At 50.4% G+C, this 23510-nt stretch overlaps 7 protein-coding genes across 7 annotated transcripts; 5 read left to right on the top strand and 2 right to left on the bottom strand.

The window, feature by feature from the left end:
- Positions 1 to 169: 169 nt before the first annotated feature.
- On the top strand, positions 170 to 1935 carry LTR84_012680 (uncharacterized protein; the record flags this gene model as incomplete). The annotated part of the gene is made up of 2 exons (XM_064856197.1): positions 170 to 542; positions 677 to 1935. 2 exons carry the CDS (start codon positions 170 to 172, stop codon positions 1933 to 1935), a joined length of 1632 nt encoding a protein of 543 aa, XP_064708097.1.
- A 340-nt stretch (positions 1936 to 2275) lies between these two features.
- On the bottom strand, positions 2276 to 3217 carry LTR84_012679 (uncharacterized protein; the record flags this gene model as incomplete). Its single annotated transcript, XM_064856196.1, has 1 exon — positions 2276 to 3217. One exon carries the CDS (start codon positions 3215 to 3217, stop codon positions 2276 to 2278), a length of 942 nt encoding a protein of 313 aa, XP_064708096.1.
- Positions 3218 to 5267: 2050 nt separating this feature from the next.
- Positions 5268 to 6927, top strand: LTR84_012678 (uncharacterized protein; the record flags this gene model as incomplete). Its single annotated transcript, XM_064856195.1, has 3 exons — positions 5268 to 6014; positions 6069 to 6193; positions 6255 to 6927. The coding sequence occupies 3 exons, from the start codon at positions 5268 to 5270 to the stop codon at positions 6925 to 6927; spliced, it is 1545 nt and encodes a 514-aa protein (XP_064708095.1).
- A 2183-nt stretch (positions 6928 to 9110) lies between these two features.
- LTR84_012677 (uncharacterized protein) lies at positions 9111 to 10565 on the top strand (the record flags this gene model as incomplete). The annotated part of the gene is made up of 1 exon (XM_064856194.1): positions 9111 to 10565. The coding sequence occupies one exon, from the start codon at positions 9111 to 9113 to the stop codon at positions 10563 to 10565; it is 1455 nt and encodes a 484-aa protein (XP_064708094.1).
- A 773-nt stretch (positions 10566 to 11338) lies between these two features.
- LTR84_012676 (uncharacterized protein) lies at positions 11339 to 14768 on the top strand (the record flags this gene model as incomplete). Its single annotated transcript, XM_064856193.1, has 5 exons — positions 11339 to 11395; positions 11465 to 11490; positions 11543 to 11600; positions 11656 to 12108; positions 12159 to 14768. The coding sequence occupies 5 exons, from the start codon at positions 11339 to 11341 to the stop codon at positions 14766 to 14768; spliced, it is 3204 nt and encodes a 1067-aa protein (XP_064708093.1).
- Positions 14769 to 16243: 1475 nt separating this feature from the next.
- LTR84_012675 (uncharacterized protein) lies at positions 16244 to 19936 on the bottom strand (the record flags this gene model as incomplete). Its single annotated transcript, XM_064856192.1, has 1 exon — positions 16244 to 19936. One exon carries the CDS (start codon positions 19934 to 19936, stop codon positions 16244 to 16246), a length of 3693 nt encoding a protein of 1230 aa, XP_064708092.1.
- Positions 19937 to 20897: 961 nt separating this feature from the next.
- Positions 20898 to 22842, top strand: LTR84_012674 (uncharacterized protein; the record flags this gene model as incomplete). The annotated part of the gene is made up of 2 exons (XM_064856191.1): positions 20898 to 21068; positions 21124 to 22842. 2 exons carry the CDS (start codon positions 20898 to 20900, stop codon positions 22840 to 22842), a joined length of 1890 nt encoding a protein of 629 aa, XP_064708091.1.
- Positions 22843 to 23510: the final 668 nt, after the last annotated feature.

Genomic DNA, 23510 nt, shown 5'->3' with positions numbered 1-23510 from the left:
TCACACCTCTTCAGATCAACCCGACCTCCAAGTTTCTTCCTGGAATCGTAACACGAAAACGCAATTCTAATTCTGACCCTACTTACTGTGCTACCGTCTTGCCGCATTCAGCCGCACAAGCAAACCCCCGCTCAACGTCCATACGCGAATGTCAACTTGTCAGATCATGATGGCTCAACATTATCATATCGCTCACCTTTGTGCCCATAAACCCAAGGAATCTAGTAGTCCTTCGACCATTCTGCAACTCGCAAACGGACTGGTCTCAAAGCCCGTCACGTTCCCGGAGTTGGAGAATGGTCGAAACCCGAAAGAATCTGCTGTCATTGACATTGTACACGATGAAGACCTTGCGGACATCCCAAAAGGAATCCAGACACCCAAGAAAGTGATTGTCGTGGGTGCAGGGATTGCTGGCCTTCGCGCCGCATCCATCTTGAAGACCCACGGCGTTGACGTCGTCGTTCTTGAAGCTCGACCAGATCGCATAGGCGGTCGTATCTACACCAGTAGGAGACCAGGCAGTGCACCAAGAGACATTGGTAATTATGGCCTAGGCAATACTAACAATCGCCGTAGGCGTTTGAGATGAAGTCGTTAAAAGCGCTCATTGTCGGCCACGTCCTTTGTGGTTTGTTCTTCCCTATTCCTTCCGCTTAACTCACACCTCTTTTAGGAGCGGCTTGGGCCCACGAAACCTCTCAAAACAAACTAATTCCACTCATTGGTCAGCTCAAGATCGAGCACTACTACGACGATGGTACTCCCTTGTACTTCACCCGAGGTGGCCGACTCGGATCTCAATTCAAGGCCAAGAAGGTCGCCGATGAATTCGCCGACTATTGCGAATACTACTACGAAGAAAATCCAGATGCTGAGGATAAACCGGCTTTGGATTTCATTCAGGAGTGGGTTTTGACCCATCCATTGGTTACGGAAGATGAAAGACTCTGGGCTCCTCAAGTCGCTCGTGAAGTCGAAGCTTGGATTGGCACCAGTCTTGAACAAGCTTCTTCAAAGCATTTGGCCTATTTCGCCATCGAGAGAAATCTCTACATGAAGGGTGGTTACGACACCATTGTCAATTGGACCGCCTCGAATTTGCGCGATCAGGACATTATTCGACTCGGACATGCTGTCAGCAAGATTGAATGGACTGAAAATGAGAATGAGCAATGTGTTGTTCGCACCACGACACAGGATGGTAAAAATCCAACTTTCGTGGCGGATGCCATTGTTTGTACCCTTCCACTCGGTGTGCTTCAGCACAATCTGGTTGAATTCAGTCCTCTGATGCCAGAAGACCTCACTCTAGGCTTGCAGAGGGTTAGCTATGGTGCTCTCGGCAAGATCTTTGTCGAGTTTGAGTCTGTCTTCTGGCCCAAAGACAACGATCAATTCATTTTCTACCCTGAGCCAACAACTGAACCCATCGATGAAAGTTCTATTCTATCTTACATGACCGTCACGAGCAACAACTGGATCATGGGCGGTCAGACCAAGGAGCTCTCTGTTCAAATTGTCGAACCATTGACACAGCGCATTGAGGCTATGACTTCCGACAAGGAAATCTACGCATTTTTCGAGCCGCTGTTCAAGCTCTTCCGTACCGAACCCTACAAGAAACTCCCGCCGGTGGTGAATCTGGAAACGACTCACTGGACGCAGGATCCATACGCAGGGTTTGGTACATATTCTGCCGACAAAGTTGGTGACGAGCCTGAGATATGGCACAATGCTTTGCAATCGAGGCAAAACAGCAAGCTGCAATTCGCCGGAGAGCACTGCACGCAGACTGGAAATGGATGTGTGCATGGAGCGTTCGCATCGGGTGAAACAGCCAGTGTCAACCTCTTAGCAGCTTTGGGTGTCCCTCATAACGGTGGTGACGCCTTCAGCAAACGTCCTTCCAGGAAATCACCTCCTAGAAACTAGGCGGAGTCTTCCCGTCGACTGTGCCCGCGTGCTGTACCTTGAGTTCTGTCGGATGACGAAGCTTGCTCGCTGTACTGGAATATGTCGGTGTCATGCTTCTTAGCTTTCGCTGGACTCTTTCTTTTCTTTCTTTGCATCTTCCCACCACGCTCGCTGATTTCCTGCCCATGCAACATCTCTCATATTTTTCTTACTATCAAGTCGTTACAGGTGTTGCAGCTGGGCACAGTCTAGGATGGCGACCCTATCAGAGAGTGGATTGGTGGATTTTCCTTCTGTTTTTCTTATTCCATAGTCGTTTCGCAGTCTCAAATTCCGTTGAACATTATGTTTCAATGTCTTACTCTACATGATCCTTCACATCTGCAAGTGGCATCAAGTGGAACTCACATCCGTCATATCTCTTTTCTACTATTGTCTCCGCTAGGCGAATGTTCACCTCCGGGAATCCCTCATCTCGCAGACTACTATAGTATGCTGCGACGAGACTCCTTCCAATCTGTGCCACATCATATTCACGACCAGGATCAGGTGACGGCCGGATCACCCACGTAAGTGTCAGTGGTGAGTCTCCCACCTCCAGGCCTGGTTGTACATGTGCACTGATGATACTACTGTCACTTTGTCTCCTCAACACCAATGCTACACCGCCAGCGTTGGCATGGATTCGCGCTCTTTGACTTGCGTATGCCCTGCTGACTTCATCAGCCCCGTGGCCGGGCGGTTCAGTCTCGTACAAAGTGAATGGGACCGTACGACCATCTTTCGCTGCATCCGCCGCGGAAACTGCTAAAACGAGCGTGTGCAAAACTTCAGACATATCCTGCCTCCGATTCTGCGGCCGAATGTAGATGTATTGAAGATACGGCACCGCGAACTTGGCACCTTCCTCGGCCTCCCCTTCTAGCGCTGGGAGTGGGAGGACGGAGAATTGAGCTGCGCCAATCGCCTCACCTTTGTCGTCCCTGATCCCAACGATTCGATATGTCGCTAAGTGCTCTCTCTGTCCCGCATATTGCGCGGCGAGACGGTCGACGATTAAATCAGATCGTTCTCGTTCCTCGCGACGCGGAAACATGCTTACATACATCGAGTCATAGACGGAATCGAAGGCTTCAGAGGAGACGAGCTCGATGGATCCGATGTTAGGTAGCGCTGTCGATTTGAGTCTTTCCGGAGAGAGCCGCGATAGTCGGTCCAGAGATACTGAGGGCGGGAGCTGGGATAGATGGGCTTGTAGTTGAGGCGTGAATTTGAATGAGAATACTGAAGCGGTCGCCATGTTGACTGAAACGAGCCTTAGACGACTGCTTGTATGTGAGTGAGATCAGTCGATCTTTGGAAAGTTTTTCTGTGAGCCGTAGATACGTTCGCTCTTTGTATCAACGCCGTTATTCTCCAGAATAGCTAGGACCGTAGTCTGGAAGACTCGCCCACAGAAATCCTCCGTTTCTCAAAAGCTCTGGAGGAGAATGTCACCCTTACATGGATCTCAACAACCCGGTTGGACGGCAAAATCGAAAGGCCAAAAACATGGAAACCACCAGAGGGGGGTTACCTGGCGCTTTAAGTACTTCTGGCTCCGACAAGACAACCGGCGTACTTGCATACTGTACTCCACCGTACTTGCAGTGGCCAGCCAGACTTGCACTCGTCTTCAAGTTCATGTCTCAAAGTACTTAGTCAGAGAACCTGCCTATCGTGCCTTGCAAAAAGGTTGATGAGCGACATGACGGGTCACTGGGATGAAAGAGACGTGTGCCATACAGAGAGCACCACCGCGCAGAGTTTGGTGGCGTTTCATTTCGATCTTTGGAGACCATTTATGAAGCATTGTTCTGGCTGAAGAACCGGAAGACCTTCTGGAGAAGTTTCCCGAGGGGTCGTTGTAGGACAGTCGGTCACCTACTGAAGCGAGTCGCACCGCATTGGGAAGCTGGTGAAGGACCTTCAGCGCAGAGTATATCAATGATGGGTTTTCCAGGTGAAATTCATAATAAATCTCGTCACCGAGGCCGCTCGGAAATTGTCCGAGGCGTCTTGGAAGGCGTCTCGTAGACTGATGATGAACACATGGAGCACCTATGTTAAGTAGGTATACATACCCTAACGCACAATCCAGGAAAGGTAGGCGTTGGAATTTCGGATTCGGTCAAGCTCAATGTGGAATGATGTACGAATGCTATGAAGATCATTAACGGATGAGACAGCGCTGGCTATCAAGCTATCATGTGCAGCACGATACCCCTGTACAGATTTTATATTGGGCGCGTCCAAGGTGGGTGTTATCTACGGAGTACGAAGTACCTACCTGGCTAGGTAACTAAAATACTACCGTAGGGACAGAGGGTTTCTACCAGGCCCCTTACGCGTAGAGGCCTCTAGTTAGCTCCGGCATGGAGAAGCCGTACAGGGGATCCGCGAAAGTCTAGATTGGCGTGAAGAAGAAAATACTTCAGGGGGCCAAATTGTAACCCTGCCTATCCGTACGGGTGACGGGCAACGGGGGTGAGTGTCACGATCAACTGCCTTAGGTACGGTACGAGGTACCTAACTCGGTTTGTGCTACCCGAGAACGCCCCTGGGCCACTTGGGCCTCGGGCTTCAGGTTAAACTGTACCGAGTATCAGCACTCTTGTTGACGAGGTACCAGGTACCAACCACCTACTCAGTAATGCGCTCACCTTGAGTTTGACTGCTCTTTGAGACATCCAACTACTCGGTACAACTGTAATTCAATATGATTGGCACTCAGGCTCTCCCAACTGATTACGAGTATGTATTTTCAGGCCTGCAACATAACAAAGTCCCTCGTCTCCCTCCTAGACCCTACGGCGTATTGGTCTCCAACTAAGCCCTTTCACCTCGAACCAAGGAATCCATCACCCATGATTGTCACGCTGGCTCGTGCGGATTCCTGATTCTACCATTTTCATCGGGCGCTGGTGGGCGACGCTTGCTTTCTCATCAGGACCGGGGAATCTGCGTTGGGCCATTTCCATCACCCTAATCAATGTGCTTTCCTCTCTTCTCACTCTCGTGTTTTTCAATCCACCTACGTAACCTCAACACCAGTCACCCACCCGTCCCTTGGCCAGCCCGTCCCTCAGCTATTGCCCGCTGGCCCGTCTTTTCTCCTGCTACTGGGTAATTATTCTTGATACGAACTACGAGTCCAGGTCACCATCTGCTATTCCTGTTCCATCAAGCAAACCTGTGGAGCAACTTTAATTCGACTTCTTGCTCTACTCGTACTCATCCTGTGCGCCGTGGGGCAACGCGCTGACGCTTGGCCGTTCCCTGGCCCGGCGAGGCCATGACCGCGCGAGGTCATGTTCGTCCCTTATGATGGCCAGTCTAAACGCTTCGATACCACTGTTGCTTTCTCCGCCCAGAGAAGGTACACTTCACAGAAAATACACAAAGCCAAACGCGACAAAGCCGTCAGGCTAAAGGAGCTTCTCGATAGCCAGAATAACGCCACAGCTACGTCGTCGACATCAGTCTCGTCGGCGGCATCAACGGGTGATGCCCAACATGCATCATCTCCATCCGAATCGCATGGTACACAATCAGTAGATGATGATGATGACCGAACGATGACGATTGTCACCAGTCCAGGTGCCCGCGCTCTTGCTGCCGATCCAAGTCACTCGTCCAGTTCGTTGACATTACGGCAACACCGAGCTTCGATCCATCAGTCTGCAAAGGACAAATCTCAGCCGTCACCACCGAATATGCCTTTCAGTGATATGATATTTGGAGGACTTCGAGTCGACCCATTCTCGACATATCCCATCCAAGCGCAAAGCTACTTTCCGGCCGTCGTCGATTTTTGCAAAGAAGTCGTCTCCCTGGGCCCAGGTTATTTCCAATTTGTGTTCAACAACGAAGTCCTCTTCGAAGCAGTCGTCACCTACATTCTTTGCGTCATGCCGCATCAGTCACGCGAAACCAAAATGGCCATGATGCATCACTATGGATCGACCTTGTCCAAAATCGCCCAAAGCCTTTCATCTAATCAAGCAAGTTCCCGGGATGATGTGATTCTGGCGATTTGCAACTTGGCCGTAATAGCAGTAAGACCAGTCCATAACAAACCTCCATCTATCAGCATACTCACTCCAATTTAGGCATACTCCGGAGATGACAAACGCTTCGAGACTCACTTGAGAGGTATCCATCGTTTAGTCGAAATGCGGGGCGGTGTTGAAGGTCTGGAAAAACAGGATGGATGGGTCAAGACTGCCCTAACAGCGTATGTGAAACACATACTTCTTCCCCTTGGAGGTGTCAACCCTTACTGACTCTCAAGTTAGTGTTGAGGCTTTGGCAACGGTTCATTCGAAGAAAACAATCCAAGCAGCAATTCCACATAGTCCGAGTCTGGCTCCCACACCACCCGAAACTCCAAAGAATGGAGGAGTGCCGGTCTATCCGAGTCATCCATTCCCACCTGATATATGTACCGTCGTCGCCGATATGCCTCAAGGATTTCGCGAACTCGCACTCACGGGTCATCTGTCGATCCAACTAATGAACCGTTTGAACATCACCCGCAGCCAGATTGTCCATCTCATGGCCACAGCCACCAATAGCGATGTCGATCAGGAGTGGCAAGACCTCCTGAGGGCTTCGACGCCGATCGAGCGAATGGCCTGGCTCACAGTTCTGGTATATCACCTGCGAAGCTCGACATTCACAACAAATTGTCGTGAGCTAGCGGACATTGTGCTTGAATGTGGAAGAAATGGGACAAAGTCTCAAGCAGAGTCTGAATGGCTCTTATGGGGTGCATGCCTCATGATTGCAAGTCCAGATGCCGAGAAACAACTGGTCAGAGAACGCGAAAAAGTAGTGCGATTTATCCTAAGCGGATATGCTGATTTCACATTTGAGCATATGGACAACATCGCAAAACGCTTCTTGTGGAGTGAGGGTCTCAGCGCTAGTCTGCGCACTAACATTGCGCACCGTCTACCAGGAAAGTGATTATACATCTCTATGAGTATGATCAAGAAGTTCCTATATGCCAGCAATCCCGATTGAGGATTCCGGGATTCTTCCTCACCGAACAGTGTCGTGCTGCTTGCCGAAAACGAAGCACTCCGGCGTCAGGTACAGCATTTCTTCCCAAGAATCCGATATGATACTTCTGTTCCGGATGCTGTTGTTCTACAACCTTTACAAATCCAGTTTATCTTTCTCTGGCACCCACTAGACAGGCATCTCCCGGTGCTTTCTTCATTGGGCGAATAGACGACTCGGAGCATTGGTAACATCAAGGTCGGCCGTGCTGGAAGGATGGCGAACGGCTGAATTCGCACCGTATTCTATCATCGCGTACTGCGCTCCATGTCTGATACACAGTCAATGGTGTCTCAGTTCCCGGACTACCTTCAAATAGAGGTCTTGGACTCCATGCGAAATGAGACAAAGATTCCGAAACCATTCTTATGACAACCAATATCACCTTTTCGACAACTCTATTCCGAGCTACCATTGAATATTCGAATCCTTGATGGTTTGAATTTCCAGCAACCGTCACATGTCGGCGCCGGGTCTTCCAATGGCAATACTCCAGGGTTTAGTGGAATTGCTGAGATCTGAGTCAGCATTCTTGGAGCTTCTGATCCTTATCAAGCTTCAACATCTTGTACTATGAAGAGTTCAACTTATCATGTTGGCTGCAAGAGGCTGACTCGAGTGAGACCTGAACCTTAAAATCACCACGCCATTATGGCTGTACTGGTTTCGAATCTTGTCAGGAATACTCAAACCACCAGGATGTTAAAACATCGTCAACATGTCATACCTGCTTGGAGAGGGGGTCCAGCTTAGCGACGAGCTGACTTCATTGGGTGTTCGACACCGAAAAATTGCCAAATGTGCAAAATTATTGTCTTGATATGCATCTTCCAAAGTGCAAGCGAAGCGAAGGATTCAACCCGCTTTTCAGCGCCTATTCTACCCCTAACTTTACGGCGAGACCTTCGACACGAGTTTCATGCAGTGATATCTATCGAGAAGTCACAACATTGAAAGCATAGCAATGGGCAACCGCGACTCGAAAGGAGTTCGTGAGGATAGTACATGCCTCACGTTGGATCTGGATGTCAGAACGACACATGAGTCAAGCCGCTCGAGGAGTCGAGAGCGCAGCACGCCTCTGGAATGGCCAGATCTAAAGTTAATCTATAGTCTGACACATTGATCTCTATAGTCGGATCAAGTGTGCGGCGTTAAATTCAGCCCTTCCGGCAATGACAAAGTCTCCGAACTCGTCGCTTTCAAATCACATCCGATTACTATTCGTGGATGTCGACTTCCCAAGCCAGAGCCAGTGACAAATTATTCCGGCTAGGCTATAGTTGGTATCCGCTGTTTCTTGTTCTGACTCCATACCTAGGCACTCAGCAGGTTCGAGGAATGGAGGTCGGAGTCTTTGCTCGTGTTATGTCCACACAGCCTACTGGCAACATCTTTCTGACCTATTGTATCAACGAGGAAACAAATCCGCATCTGGCAAATACCCCCCGAATGAATCAATCTCCATGGAAGCTGAACCTGGGTGGAACTCTATATTCATTCTTCCTTCCTAAACCCGACACTTCGACGGAAAACGGAAACGTTCCGTCTTCTTCCTCGTCCTTCACCCATACCACCAATTGCACCATTGATGATTTTGGGCAATTACGATAATTTTAGTCTCGCTCCTCATACCTGCATTCCGTCTAGTGCAAGACTGTCGTGTTACTCGTCTCTAGATCGACTAGAAACATCTCGGAAACAAGATATGCACGAGTTCCATTGTGAGCCTCGAGATCCCGAAGCGGGTAAAGTACCAACTTGCCTAGGCATCTTCCTACTTATTTACTTAAACTCCGCCTTCAGGGCCACTGGGTGCCACTACACACCATTGCCTTGCTGACCAGGTTACGCTGACACCGCTCGCTTACGTGCCCATACTTTATTAAGAAGTCACTCTCACCACGTGAAGCCCTGTGGGAAAACGTCAACTACCTAGTGATAATATAAAGGGTTCCTGCTCTTGAAGTACTTTCTTGTCTTGTCATAAGGCCATCCATCAGGCTCAGCCGTTTTCAGCCTTGTATAACTGTTGCACGCCCCCCGTATCAAAGATTCAACAACTGTAAGGTGCACACACTAGAAAAATGGGCTCCACATCTCCCGACTTCGAGTCTCGATTATACATCAATGGCGAATTCGTGCCAGCCAAGGGCGCAGAACGACTGACGCTGTACAATCCTTGGGACGAGTCAGTAGTGGCGTCGGACGTGCAAGTCGCCAACACCGAGGATGTCGATATTGCCGTTGCCGCTTCACGAGCAGCGTTCAAGGGACCATGGAAGAAATTCACCGGCGCCCAGCGGTCGGCTGCAATGCTCAAATTCGCCGACCTGGTCGAGAAGAACATCGATACGCTGGCAAGACTGGAATCGCTACCTACCGGCAGACCATTCAGCATGATCAAGCATTTCGATCTGCCACATTTGATCTCCGTGTACAGATACTACGCAGGTTGGGCGGATAAGATCGCCGGAAAGACCTTCCCTGCAGAGAATGGGACTTATAAGATTGTCAAGTATGAGCCGATTGGTGTCGCCGCTGGGATTGCCTCGTGGAACGCCACATTCCTGTATGTCGCCTGGAAGATCGCCCCAGCTTTAGCGGCCGGTGCCACTTTCATCTTCAAGGCTTCAGAAAAGTCTCCTCTGGGCGTACTCGGCATCGCTCCGCTCTATGCGGAAGCAGGCTTCCCACCTGGTGTTGTCCAGTTCTTGACTGGAACCCGAGAGGCAGGTGCGGCTCTGGCCAGCCATCCTGGTATCGACAAAATCAGTTTCACGGGCTCGGTCGCTGCTGGTCGTGCCGTGCAAGCCGCAGCCATCAAATCAAATCTCAAGCGAGTTACACTTGAACTTGGCGGCAAGTCACCCGCACTCGTATTCGACGACGCCCCTCTGGAAGCGGCCGTGGGCGGTGTTGGTCAGGGATTCCTCGTGAACAGCGGACAGATCTGTGTCGCTGCATCGCGTGTTCTCGTCCAAGAAGGTATTGCTGAAAAGTTCAAAGCGGCAGTGAAAGCCCAATTCGAGGCTGTGAGCAAGAATCTTGGTGCCAACCCTCTCGAACCCACAACCACACACGGACCGGTCGTCGACAAAGCTCAGTACGAACGAATCTCCGGATATATTGACATTGGCAAGGCTGACGCCGAGCTCGTGACCGGAGGTAGCAGGAAGGGCGACAAGGGTTATGCCATTGAGCCTACACTCTTCGTAAACCCCAAGGAAGGCAGCCGGATCTGGACGGAGGAGATTTTCGGCCCGGTGATGAGCATCAAGACGTTCAAGACGGAAGAAGAAGCCATTGAGCTCGCCAACGATACTTCCTATGGTCTTGCTAGCAATATCTACACGACTTCTCTAGCAAGAGGTCTTCGTGTCGCGGATGCGCTGGAGACGGGTGGTGTGAGTATCAACAGCCCTTTCATGCCTGAGATCACAAGTCCCTTCGGTGGTAAGAAACAGTCTGGGAATGGGCGAGAGCTCGGCGAGGAAGGTCTGCATGCTTACCTCGAGCCCAAGAGCATCAACATCAAGTAAGTCAAAGCTCCCTTCTCAGCTCGATCTGGACGTGGACAAGATATCCTGGAGTCTCCGAATGCTAACAGGTCAATAGTTTGAATGTTTGAGTTGCAAACACTGTATGGCAATATGCAGCTTGATGTTCACCACCTTGACTAAAATGAAGTACGACTCCATCGCTACCTGTTTCGGAAGCTATGCTGATGGAAGATCATATCCATCCTTCCGTGCTCATAGGCAATCAGGAGAACGACATACGTCGCCCGCATAGATAGGAAACGAATATCAGATAGGCAGATACCTTGGAAATGATCATGCTGGATCTAAAAGTTCTTCCATTCACAGTACTATTATTCGAATTGGCTTCCGCCTGTGAATGCATTTCCCATTGTTCTCATTGCCTGTGAGGCTATTGCTCCATTCCGTATCTCCCCCGGGAGGCTTCTTGAGGTTTGGTGTCGCATAGCAAACACCAGTTCCTGTGATCCAAGCTCAAAGAGCTCAATGAAGAAGCAAACACGCTGCGGCACGATCAGGGACACTCATCGTTCGTTCCAATGTGAAACACACGCGGACGCCGTGAAGGCCTGAATAGAGAAGAACTGGTCGTTTTCATTCACATCGGATTCAATTGTGTCTCAGCCTTGGCATCCTCCCACGTTGCCATCAACCGCCTCTTTCCACTTCAACATCCCATATTCATACCCATACCCAGAGCAATTCTTCATGAATGTCCATCCTTCTCCCTTTATCTCGCTTTGAGCTGGCCTTGGGGCATCGCTTGCCTCAAGATGTCGGACCTGACAACCTGCTTCGTGAGTTCGTTTTATGATTTCAGTCAACCGGGCGTAAGTTTGCTCCCAAGAACCACCGAGAAATGGGTTTGATTACGTCGGAAACTGACCCAGTTCACCTAGATCAACAATTTCATTCGAGATTTCAAGTACGTACACCAATGATGGACGCTACAGAGCCAGCTGAATCCTTTCCGATAGAGACTCCCATGAAGATCCCGATTCCGCACCATTTCTTTCTTACGACCAAGAGACCCGGGTAGGTCCTTCCACTTCTTCGCCTTCTGAGCCACAAACTCTAACACGATCCATAGTCCTTTGTACTCGAGTTCCACGGTGACAGTGAGGACAAAGTCAACGTGGTCTCTCAGCTCTTGTACCGTCTCGACGGATACATCGAATACAATCACAATCGTGTTACAGGATTTGACGAAGGTGTTCCGTGTCTTCCCGTACCAGGAATATTCCTCGACGATGACGAATTCATGGACGAGGAAGTCCAAACGCGAGACCTCATAGAATATGACTCTGGTGGTGAGGCTGGAGAGGCTGGCGAGGAAGAAGTCGTCGAAGCTGCTGGTCTCTTCATCGTCGACTGGAAGCCTCAACATGGGGACATCAACATCCTGCCACGCATGTACGCCAATGAGATCAGTAGGCTTACGGGCACAGATCTTTTTGTGAAGCTGGCGGAGAAGAGGTATGGTCTCATGAATGGCGACGTTCAACTCGCGTTGCAGAAGCTTTCCAATGTCGAGCCTCTACTGGTAAGATCTGCCAAAGACTTCACCAGAGTATCTTCAACTAACACCAACAGGAATCTATCAAACGAAGCATGATGTCCGAATCAATTATGGCTAACAGCAATTTATTGATTTGGCCCGTGGATGTCGATGAGGCTGCGATTGAACTCGTGCGCCTACACCCAGGTCACCCAGGTTTCTCCCGCATCATCGTCAATCAAGCCGATCCAGGTACACTCCAGAGAAAGCTGCTGGGTGAAATCCGTCACCATGTCAGTGGAACAACATATCTTACTCCTCAGAATCTTGAAGGTGTCTCTCCGGTTGAAGAGATTCATGGCTCGAAGATCTGGGACGGACACACTTTCATGAGCTTTGGCAACCCGAGCAGTCTCCAGCCTATAATCACCTCAACCTCCGATCATGGTAGGAAGGAAGATAAACCAGTCGCCAAACCTCAAAACAGCAATGATATTCGAGTCTCCGAATGGTCAAATCAAGTGGTACCCAGTGCCGACCCTAATGTTGCTCCAGAAGCTCCTCCCATTGAAGTGGCAACGCCTGTCCGTCGAAGAGTCCTGTTGGATTCTGATAGCGAGTCCGATGGAGAAGACGGTGCGATCATATCTCGACCCTCGACCCTACAGCCCTTGGTAAAACATTCATTACCTGCTGCTGAGATGTCTAACGAGATAAATGCTCGATCTGATGCTTCACTTATAAGTTTCAGCGAAGTGGGATCTCGCCATGAGTCTCACGGTATTCCATCAATGAACCATGATGGGTCTGTACACTCCTCAAATCATCACCGCCCTCAGAATAAGAAAGCAAAAGAAGAGCATCCTCGCCTGCATTCTACCATGAATCAGAAAGGCAGGAACCCTGGCAGAGGTGGCAATAAACAGCAAGAGACAAAGGCTCAGAGAAAGGAACGCCTTGCTAAAGCCATGGCAGATGCACATGGTGATTTTCCAGCGGCAAGATCTTCCCAATCAAGACCGGTTCCAGTTCTGCCTTCAATGGAAAAATCAAATGAAGCTATCAGCAAGGCAAAGCAGGCTTCACTCATGAAAAAGCCTTCTTTGGCCAAGGATTCATCACAACTCGCAGAGCTCGAACGCAAATTGCGATACGTACAGGCCAAAAAGTTGATTGAGCAGCTCACCCCGTTATTCGAGATCTCTCGACGATTCAGTGGCAGACTTTCTTTCGAGGCGCAATTTGGTCAAGTGCTAATACCGCAGACTCACAAGTTGATTGACCAACCTCTCCATACTCAGGAGAGCTGGACAGCAGTGTTTGGACCCCAAAATCCCACTCCTTCACCATGTACATTTACGAAGATCGTGACCATGAACGGTGCCGATATTGATCGAGCTCTGGAGACGAAACTTCCAACCGGACTTGACGGCTTGAATAAAACCATCAAGGTTTGGAGTGCCTCTCCTGGGCCAGTAGGTGTCACATATCAATTTTCCTGCCATAGTCGCAGCAGCGAGGATTTCGTGATCGCCATTGATCAGACAGGGCAATATCAACTTCACAAAGGAGCAATCACCGCCGGAATGGTCAACGTCCATATACCCAGTCAAGTTTGGGATGCTTCTTTCGTGCTTACCGGTAGTCTGACATGGATCGACCCTCCTGAGATTCTCGTCAACAGTGTCAAAACGTTCCGGGACTCTCTCTATGTTTTACCGGGACGAAGCAAGCTTATCATGGTTTTCCGCCAACCCAGCGATCATGAAATCGAGATTCGCAATCTTGTTGTGAGACGAGTCAGTCTTCATCAGTGCAATCTACCTGGATACGAGGAGATGCAAATGAAGGTTACAGAAGTCAAGAGTCTCCTCTTCAAGAAACACCCTCAAGATAACAATCTATGGCAAGCTTACGAGAAGTCGGACGAGCATAGCAAACTGATGCGCCAAGGTCGGATCCACTATGAACTGTCTATAATCCACAAAGGCATCAACGCAACGCTCATGGAAAACGAGTATCTCGAGATTGGTGAACTGACCAAGACCACACCGGAGTCGCTTTTGGACCAGCTCAGCATCCAATCGATGCTTGATCTAACGGTGAAAATGGTCAGCAAGCTCGATTACATGGGTATGTCCAACATCGGCACCCTCTACCGCATCCAGCAAGAGGCCGAGGAACAACGTCGCAACCTGGGCCAACTCTTAGGCACCGCTGCACCACCAGGATCGGTCTTGCCTACTGCCCAGCCAACGCAAAAGCGCAGCGGCACAAGTCCCAGCCGAGAAACCCCAGTGTCGATGGAGCTGATGCCTCAAGGTGTGCGCGTCAACACCGTCGCCGAGATCTTCACCGGACCTGACGGTATGAAGTACATGCGCGGTCTGGGTGGCGCAAAGATGCCGGTCCCAGATGCTCATGTCGGAAATGACGACGACTCCATTGCTCCAGAGGATAGTGCCACCCAGGTTGGCGCTCAAATCCCTCACATCCCGCCGCCGGCGATGCCTTCCGTTCCTCGTTTCCCTGTCATCGCGCCAGGATTCCCCCCTCTCGTCCCGACTCCAAGCTCTCCCGTTGGCGAAAATCCCACTCCCTCCATCGGCTCTGGCAGCACCGTCAACCCTCAGATCCAATTCTACACTACCACTCCTTCCGTCTCTCAACGCGGGCAGGATTCTCGCGAGACGGGGTTCTGGTGATACGCTTGCCTGCGATATCTCACGTCATTTCGATTCCACGATCGTGGTGTTATGATCAGAACTCCTTGTCTTCAGTCTCCTTCAATAAAAGCGGTTTTTGCGTGGTATGGCATGGCACGGCGTCAATGTGGCATAATAAGCAAATGAGTAAATGGGCGAGCGACGGCGTTTCATGGCAAAGTGTGGGGGACATCTTTCGGATATCTCACAACAACACCCATGGCGTTGAAGGGATGCTGGATGCTTATGATGATGATGATGATCGAATGACCATGATTACGACCATGAATATGAATACGATCAACGAACCAACGAAAACGGCCATATGTGAGCATGGCAGCAGACCAGCGACATGATGTTTGTACGTGTATGTGGTATCATGATTGTCGAGTGTTGACTGGCTTGCCTATATATTTACGTCCACAGAGGTCGCATGCATACATAGGTGGTTAGATAACCACACTCTCGATATTACGTGCCCCCAGAGTCCTCGTCCTCGTGCGCATCATCGATGTGAATAATTCCCCTCCTTTTGCGGCGTGTCTGGTTTTTCCCCACCAGGTCAGGTCAGGTCAGATCAGATCAGATCGTTGACCATAACCTTTCACTCCAGTGGCCGCATGGACACGGTCGAACTGGTTCTTTGTCCTGAATATATCGCACGCAGGTACGTTCCTGCTCAGTCTTGCTCGTTCTCCGCACCTGGTCTTCTGTCCGGGCGTGCTCGTGTAATCAACAAATCAGGTTGAATTCATTTATTCGTTCGTTCGTTCAGTCATGCACTCTTATTTACTTCCTGTCTTTCCTCTCACATATCACACCTCCACCATTGGATAATCCCACCTATGTACTCCAGCGTCCTCGTCCTCGCGCAGTCAATCGAAGGGATTCACCACCCGTACATACAACCTGTCAGTCTCCCTCCTCGGCCGTAGTGAGTCTTCTTCGCGCCATGCAAACTGCCCACGATGGCAGATCCATCTCCCCCTCGCGCGCGCACCGTCATAATCCGCCTCCTCTTCATTCGAAATGATTTGTGAGTCCATGACTCACTCACTCCACGTCTTCTCTCACTGCCATTGTCTTCACCATCGCAGTGTATTCTTTATGAGTCATTGATTGACGTGCCTCTCTCTATGACTGTGGAACCGATCTTTCGTCGTCGGTGTCGTTGTGGGGTGTCACATGTGGCTCATGTTGCACAGTCCAGGTCTGTTTGATCTGGGATAAAGCAAAGAGCCGTGAGTGACAGGCAGTGTGTCAGGATGCATAACAGGCGGACGGACGTTGTGTGACGGCATCATCCCGGCTTCTGACAAATAAATCTTTGCACTGGGAATAACTGGCGCCCTGTTTAGCCGACTTCAAGATGGACAGATAGACGGAGGAGGCAGCAGTTAGTCCTCGTTAGCAACCCGGGCTTGGAGGGATCACTCGTGTCCTAGGTGCAGAGAAAGAAGTACCTCTCTGTCCTCCTACGCCGGTTCGGCGATTGGCACAGGAGTGGCTAACAAGTCTGGGGTCGATTTCCTCGCGGCTCTGGCTTTCTTCATCTCCTTGTGCAGGAAAGAGGTCACTTCAAGATGTGCCGAACGCTCGGCCCAGCCCGCCGGAGTGTGGCCCTGTTGGTCTCTCGCGAGCACGTCCACGCCGTATTCGTGGATGAGGAGGCGAGCAATCTCGATATCGTTCTTGTGCGCTGCAACGTGGAGAGCCGTCATGCCTCGCTCGTTCTGTGCGTTGGGGTCTGCCCCTGCCTCGAGAAGTCGCCTCATGACGGCCACGGACTTGGTCGATGCTGCTTTGTGGAGTGCTGTCTGGCTGGTGTTGGTTCGCTGCATAACGCTTGCATTGTGCTGGAGACATAATTCCACGAGCTCCAGATTGCCAAGAGACGCAGCTATGTGGAGAGCACGCCATCCGTGGTATCCTTTTACTTCGATTGAAGCTCCGTACTGTAACAGTAGTGCGACTATGTCCTTCTTGTTCTCTTGGACGGCGATATGTAGGAGGGGTTGGCCGTCCTCATCGGGTGTGTTGATGACACTTGGATCCTTCCTGAGTAAATCACGAACTTGCTCAATATCACCCGCTTCGATGGCAGTGGCGATGAGATTTGCGCTTCTTGATTCGATGCCCAGTGTCCTCCACTCGACGGCTCGAAGATACTTATGTATATTATAATGGGCGGTATAGAAAGCAACCTCTCGTGGGGTCGAGTTCTTTCTGTCTCGAGCGAATAGTTGCGCTGACTTCAATTCGGGTCGATGCGCCAGAAGTGTCACAACAGTATCCATGCTTCCCGATCGTACCGCAAGATGTAAGGGAATCTGACCTCTGAAGTCATCGGCGAGTACGTTGACATCGCGCTTGAGCAGGAGTTCTACTGATTTCGAATGCCCACCTCGCGCAGCTCGATGTAGCGGCGTCCACATTTCTCTTCCTTTGTGTAATATGCTTCCACCGTTGTCTGCAAGGAATTCAACCAGCTCCACATGTCCCCCGGTGGCTGCGTAATCAAGGGGGCAAAGGTTTTCCTCATCCTTGACATGAACAAACGCACCAGCACTTACCAACTGCTTGGCAATCATGGTATGGCCACGTTTCGCAGCTAGATGTAGGGGAGTGCTGCCTTGCTGGTCGTGAGCTGCGACCAATGCTCCTGCCTCGAGCATGACCTGGACCATATCTAAGTTACCTTGTTCGACCACCTTGTGCAGAGGGGTAGTACCTCGAGAGTCAGGAACATCAAGCTGAGGTCGCCCATACTGGAGAAGGAAGTTGATCATAGAATATTTACCGTATGAAGCAGCCAGATATAGTGGGGTGCAATTTCCGTAGTTTGTGTCCAGAACGTCAGAGCCATGATCAATCAATACCTTGGCTGTTGCTTCATGCCCTTTCAACGCAGCTTCATGGAGAGGTGTACTCCCATGAATATTTCTGGAATTCAGGTAGCCGTGCTCTGGGTGTTTGCTGATAAGCATCACGAGTAGTTCGGTCAGCCCAAATTCAGCACAAAGTGATACACCAGCACCACCGGATTCAGCCCAGGCTAATGCTTTCGTCATCCATTTTCGGAAATCAAGGTTACGAACGTCTCGTGCTCTAGCAATCGTAAAGAGTGTTTGGATGCTTGTTAGTGCCGGGATCGCAAAGTCCTCAATCGCTGCAGCCGTAACATCATATGCATGATATCCCCATTCATTCGCAGCATATTCTAAGAAAGCTAGATCAATCATTGATGCCAGAAAATCAGTACGATTCTGTCGGGGCAGAGTCTTGACTGAGCTGAAACTCAGGTACCTTAGGCAGGCATTGGAGATCACAATGTTCGTGTCCTTGAAGAAGCCATGTTTCTGATCCCGAAGGTATTCTTCCAGAGAGTGATGCACAAGGCGTATGATATTACTTTCCCTGTCAACCTCGACAAGTCCACAACAACAATCCAGAAGAGTTCTGAGAGATGGAATGTTATCGCGATCAAGATCGGGGTCTTCCAATCTTATGGCCATTGCGTGTTGTAATTCTCGCACATCCAATGGCCTTCTCGCATGGGATATCCACATCAATGTCCGAAAAGCAAGTTCACGCCTCGTTGTTGAAAGACCAGATATCCGTTCAATTGTGGATTGAAAAGCGGCCGTCAGACTTGTTGATAGATTGCGTAAAGTTCTCTTTACGTCAGCTTTTGTGATCTGGTCCAGAATAGTTCGAATCTGAAGCGCTGGAAGCAGAAACATGCCATTTGCATTGTTACAAAGGGTTTGTAGAATATGCTCTTTCAGCTCCGGATCCATGGTATACTCCGAATCAGGATGTTCATTTATTGTCTGGTTCAGATATTGACGAAGGTCTGAGGGGTTTGCAACAACATCAAACATGATTGGGTCATGGAATCTGTCAACACTGCTGATAGCATGTGGTCTGGCTGTTGCGAGTAATCTCAACATATCGCCAGTGCCCCTGATGGCGTCTAGGACTTGGAAAAAGCCAGTCCGCTGGCTTTGCACATCCGCTTCATCCAAGGCATCGACAACGATGAAACAACGGTTGTAAGTTGATACAACTCGGCGTAACACCGACAAGAGGTCGTTGAACCATGTTTGATCCTTTACATCATTTCTAGTCCGTTGATAGAAGTCAGCGACTGAGGATGGAACGGTATGAGCAGAAGAGCAGAGTTGGCGTAACAGTGATCTTGCGAAGTTGGAAGGACCTTGGGATTGCTGTTCGGAGTAGTCGTAGTAGTAGAAAGCTATGGCGACGTCCTCAGTGTTGTACTTCGCCCGAAGATGATCTACGGCCCCAGAGCATAAGACGCTCTTCCCTACACCGGGACCACCTATACAGAGAAAGTCATGGTCCGCGGAGCTGCTATCAATCCAATTCGAAAATTCAGGGCTCTCTAAAAACCACTTGCTTGTTCCAGGCGTGCGCTTCAACTGCAAGTCTCGGTGTTTGTGTAACGCTGCAACGGGTGCGAGCCAGTCTAGAATGTCAGAAGTGCGTCTCTCTTGCTCTCTCAACTCTGACAGTCTTGCTGCGTGCGTCAACTCATTGACATTGGCAGCAGTGCTGTTCAGCAGTGGAACCAATGCGATGATTTGTTCCAGCTGGGCGGCACGCTTTGAAGACTCATCTGCAGACAGGCCCATCTGAACTGAGAGCTCGCTAATTTTGTTCGAGGTCTCCAACATCTGCTGCAGACCTTTGGAAGCATCTTCTGAGGTTTTGGAGAGTAGATTGCATCCCTCGATCGTGAAGGCGAACTGGAAAGTTTGAGCAAAACGTCGCAAGTTTTCCGTCATGGACATGACTTCACGCTGCTCGAAAGGCCATTTCAACTTGTCGAGTGCTCGAGCGACCTTGCCCCCATCGGAAGGTTTCAGCTTGTCACCTATGCGTTCGATCCTGGTTCGACAGTCTCGAATGGCAGTCTGAAGGACTGAATTGGTATCAAAGGATCGACCTTTGGCCTTCTCGCTGACGAGAAAATCCCTCAAGCCGCTGAGGACTTCTCCAAGAAGCAGAAGCTCATCATGTAGTTCGCGAATGTTCTTGTCTCGTTCCTTGATTGAATTAACATAGATGGCTATTGTACCACTGACTTGTAGACCAAGTGTAATGAGACCAGCAACACCGCTGGCAACGGAAATACCATCCATGGTTAGTACCTGTGGCCGCAATCACCAGCTCAACACAAGGAGAGCCTTCTGTTCCGTTGGAAGATTGTTGCAGTCCAGGTCGACATTTTCTCCCGGTGTGGAGTCCAGTCAATGAAAATTGAATTGGTTGAGGTCACCAATCGTCCAAGTCCTTCGGTGTCTTGGGACAAAAGGTAGACGTGGACGAGAAGCACCTAGATCCATCTGGTCGTGGTTGTCAGACTGGAGTTGTCGAGACTGATTAGTCGAGTCTACTGCCACTGGTGGCGATGGACTTTCAGCGTCAGCGTTGTCATGAGACCAGGAATCCCAAATGACTAATTCTTGCAGAAACTCGTTGGATCGAGTATCGCTGTGCGTGGCTTCCATAGGGCTGGAGACCAATGCAGAAGCGCTATGGGCTTGGATTTAGGCTTGCTCAGGGGCGGCAAAGGCGGCACAGGGCGGAAGCTTGTCAAGCCTTAGGCTTGAAGTGCCGCCGCTCGGCCCCGGGCAGTCGCCTTAAACTGTGTCACCTCCAAGGTACAGACACCTAATCCAAACCTCAAACATTTTTGGGCCACTAGCGCCCCACGGCGCCCCTGGCTGGCAAAGGCCAGTGCCTAAACCCTCCCCGTATATATCCGTACGTAGGTGCTCCAATTAAAGAACGACCAAGCCGCGAAGGGCATGTGCGAAGCCTCGCGCTGCAGGGAGTATTACCCCACACAGGTACTCAACCCATCACTCCTGCAGGTCCTCCGAAGGAACACGACTCTTGGTTGCCATCTTCCAGCAACCAACACCCTGTCGGCAATCATTTCTCGCTCTTGAACTCTCATGAGAAATTCCGGTAGTTCTAGCTCACCAAACATGCTACAACGGACCTAACATTCCTCGATTCTTGCCGGTCAGTCTCTGCTCAGCACCTGTGACAAGCATGTCCGCAAGGCCCTTGATCTCATTTTGTCCCTGAAGAAGAATGGATGCATTCCCTGCTGCAGGCGTGAATGCCTTTACCAGGATAAGACATCGAATTTGCAGTCTACCAACAGCTCTGATCCTTCTTTGGGCAATTGTCTTGATCTGGGGAGAACGACTGGTCTTTCAGCATCGGATTGACGAGTGTCAATGGCAGCGCTGGGAAACTTGGGTAAGTCGAATGCCTCATCGGACCTACTCATCAATATTGACCAACCCCTTGCCAGCCCACTCAGGCGCAGCCTCATCATGTTCTGCTGGTCGCTGATCCTCAGCTCGTCGATCCTCATACCTACCCAGGTCGCCCATGGCCGCTGTCGACCCTGACCGTTCTCTACACTGATCTCTACCTTCGGCGTTCCTATAAAGCCCTCCAGCAATCCTTGCGCCCCGATGCCACCATATTTTTGGGCGATCTCTTCGATGGCGGCCGAGAATGGGGAACTTCGCAGTACTCCTCGCCGGAAGAGCGCTATAAAAAGTATGGATCAGGATTCTGGTTGAAAGAATACATTCGCTTTTCAAACCTCTTTCTTCGCTCTTGGACCAATGCTGGCGTGGCCGCAAGTAGATCTGAACCTGCAGGCCGTCGAATAATTGCCTCGCTGCCCGGAAATCATGACTTGGGCTTCGCAGCCGGGATCCAACCCGCGGTCAAAGATCGTTTTGACGCGTACTTTGGTCCCTTGAACCGCATCGATGTGATCGGAAACCACTCATTTGTCTCCCTGGATACTGTCTCTCTGAGTGCCATGGATCAGGTCGACCCGGAAACTGGAAGCTCAGGCGCGGGCGATGGGAGTGCGCTGGCAACAGGAACCAGCAAAATCTGGAAGCCGGTGGAGGAGTTTCTCCAAAGTGCCCAGCATACCCGGGCGCATGCAATCCGGCATACTTGTAAAACGCAGTTCAACTGGAACAATCCCGTAGGAGATTCATTGTTCTCCCCTGAATTAAAAGAATTCGGACCCGTCCACTCTTCTACACATCCAATTCTCGACAAAAAGGAAACCCCAGCTCCCCCTCGCCATGAAATCTCTTCAGCGAGCTTCCCAACCATCGTTCTCTCACACGTTCCTCTGTTCCGCTCAGGGACCACATCATGCGGACCCATGCGAGAAAGAGGACCTTCAATACCTCTCCAGGCAGGCTACCAATACCAAAATGTGCTCACGCCATTGATCTCTCAAGATATAGTTAAACATCTACAGCAGGAGGAGGTGGTTCAGATATACTCCGGGGACGACCACGACTACTGCGAGATTGAGCACAGTGAATTCACCGGTAGACCAAAGGAGATTACAGTGAAGAGCATGAGTTGGGCCATGGGCATCCGAGTGCCTGGTGTCCAACTGGTGAGTCTGTGGAATCCAGTTGATTGTGAGGCCGTCATGTCACCCAGTGCTTCCATGGCAGATACCATCACTCCCAGAGACACGGTTCAAAACAAATTGTGCCTCCTCCCGAACCAATTGGGTATCTTTATCCGATACGCCCAGACGTTTGGCTTGATGCTGGTCATTCTGATAATCTTCACCATCCGCCACGATCCAAATGTAGCGACCCAACAGCAATTCTCTTACCAGCGCGAGAAGTCCGAACCTCTTCTCCCCCTCTCAAACAACCACCACCACCATCACCTACACACCTCCTCCACATCCTGCGTCCACAACGAGAACACCCACCGCCTCTCCACCCGCAAGCTAGGCGGCTACGGCCAACTTCCCAGCTCATCACGCACATCCTCCCCCTCGAAACCACCATACCAGGACGACGAGGACGACGGGGACAAAGGGTACCGGGGCCCAACACCGCGACGGAGGACGATATCCTCGTCGTCAAGGCCGTCAAGGCCTCACACACGCCTGCGGTATTTCGGTCGGAATCTATGGCAGTCTGCATGGCCTGTGCTGCTGCTGTACTTCTGGCTGATCTGGCGAAGCTGAGCCTCGTGGTGCTTGGCTATTATTGCTATTGCTATTCGGCATATTCTTGTACAGTATCCCTACCATAGTCTGCTGGGCGAAAGAGGTTGGCTAGCAATTCGGCCTTTTTGAGCCAAAAAAAATGAAACGAATGCATCATACATAACCTTGAAGTTAATTTCGTGATGAGATTCATCTGATGATGGTTGATCATTCGCCAGGTTCAAGTGAAACCGACTCACTTGATTCGTAACTAACTAACTGGGCCATCGCTAAGGATCTGCTATGCTCTGCTCTGCTGTGCTATGAAACACGCACCACACACGCACCTTTTTCGCAACTTTGCTCGTAACAATAGTGATTGATATCTCCGGGGGTTGACTCTAAACTAACTGTACAGAACGCCAAAATTTGATCTGGCGAGAAAACGAGAGAGAACCGACCAAACGCCACCGAGCCATAACGGGCTCTCCCATTCCGAAGAATAAGCACAAGCATCAGCGTTGCAGTACCCCTGGTGGTCTGCCTTCCTTTCGATAGTTGCATTTTACACACAAACGTACACACACTCCATTGGCAGGTTCTTTGACACCTCTAACTGTATGTGTCTCAGTTTTGGGTTTCGTCAGGACAAAGGAAAGGGAGAAAAGTTGTAGATGGCCAGCTTGGCGTCATTAAAGGGGACATGC

The sequence above is a fragment of the Exophiala bonariae genome (genome assembly GCF_035927105.1).
Source record: "Exophiala bonariae strain CCFEE 5792 chromosome Unknown scaffold_8, whole genome shotgun sequence".
In the NCBI taxonomy this organism is placed as follows: Eukaryota; Fungi; Ascomycota; class Eurotiomycetes; order Chaetothyriales; family Herpotrichiellaceae; genus Exophiala; species Exophiala bonariae.
Note: the sequence above shows the minus strand (reverse complement) of the source record. Positions and strands in the feature narration are given on the sequence as shown.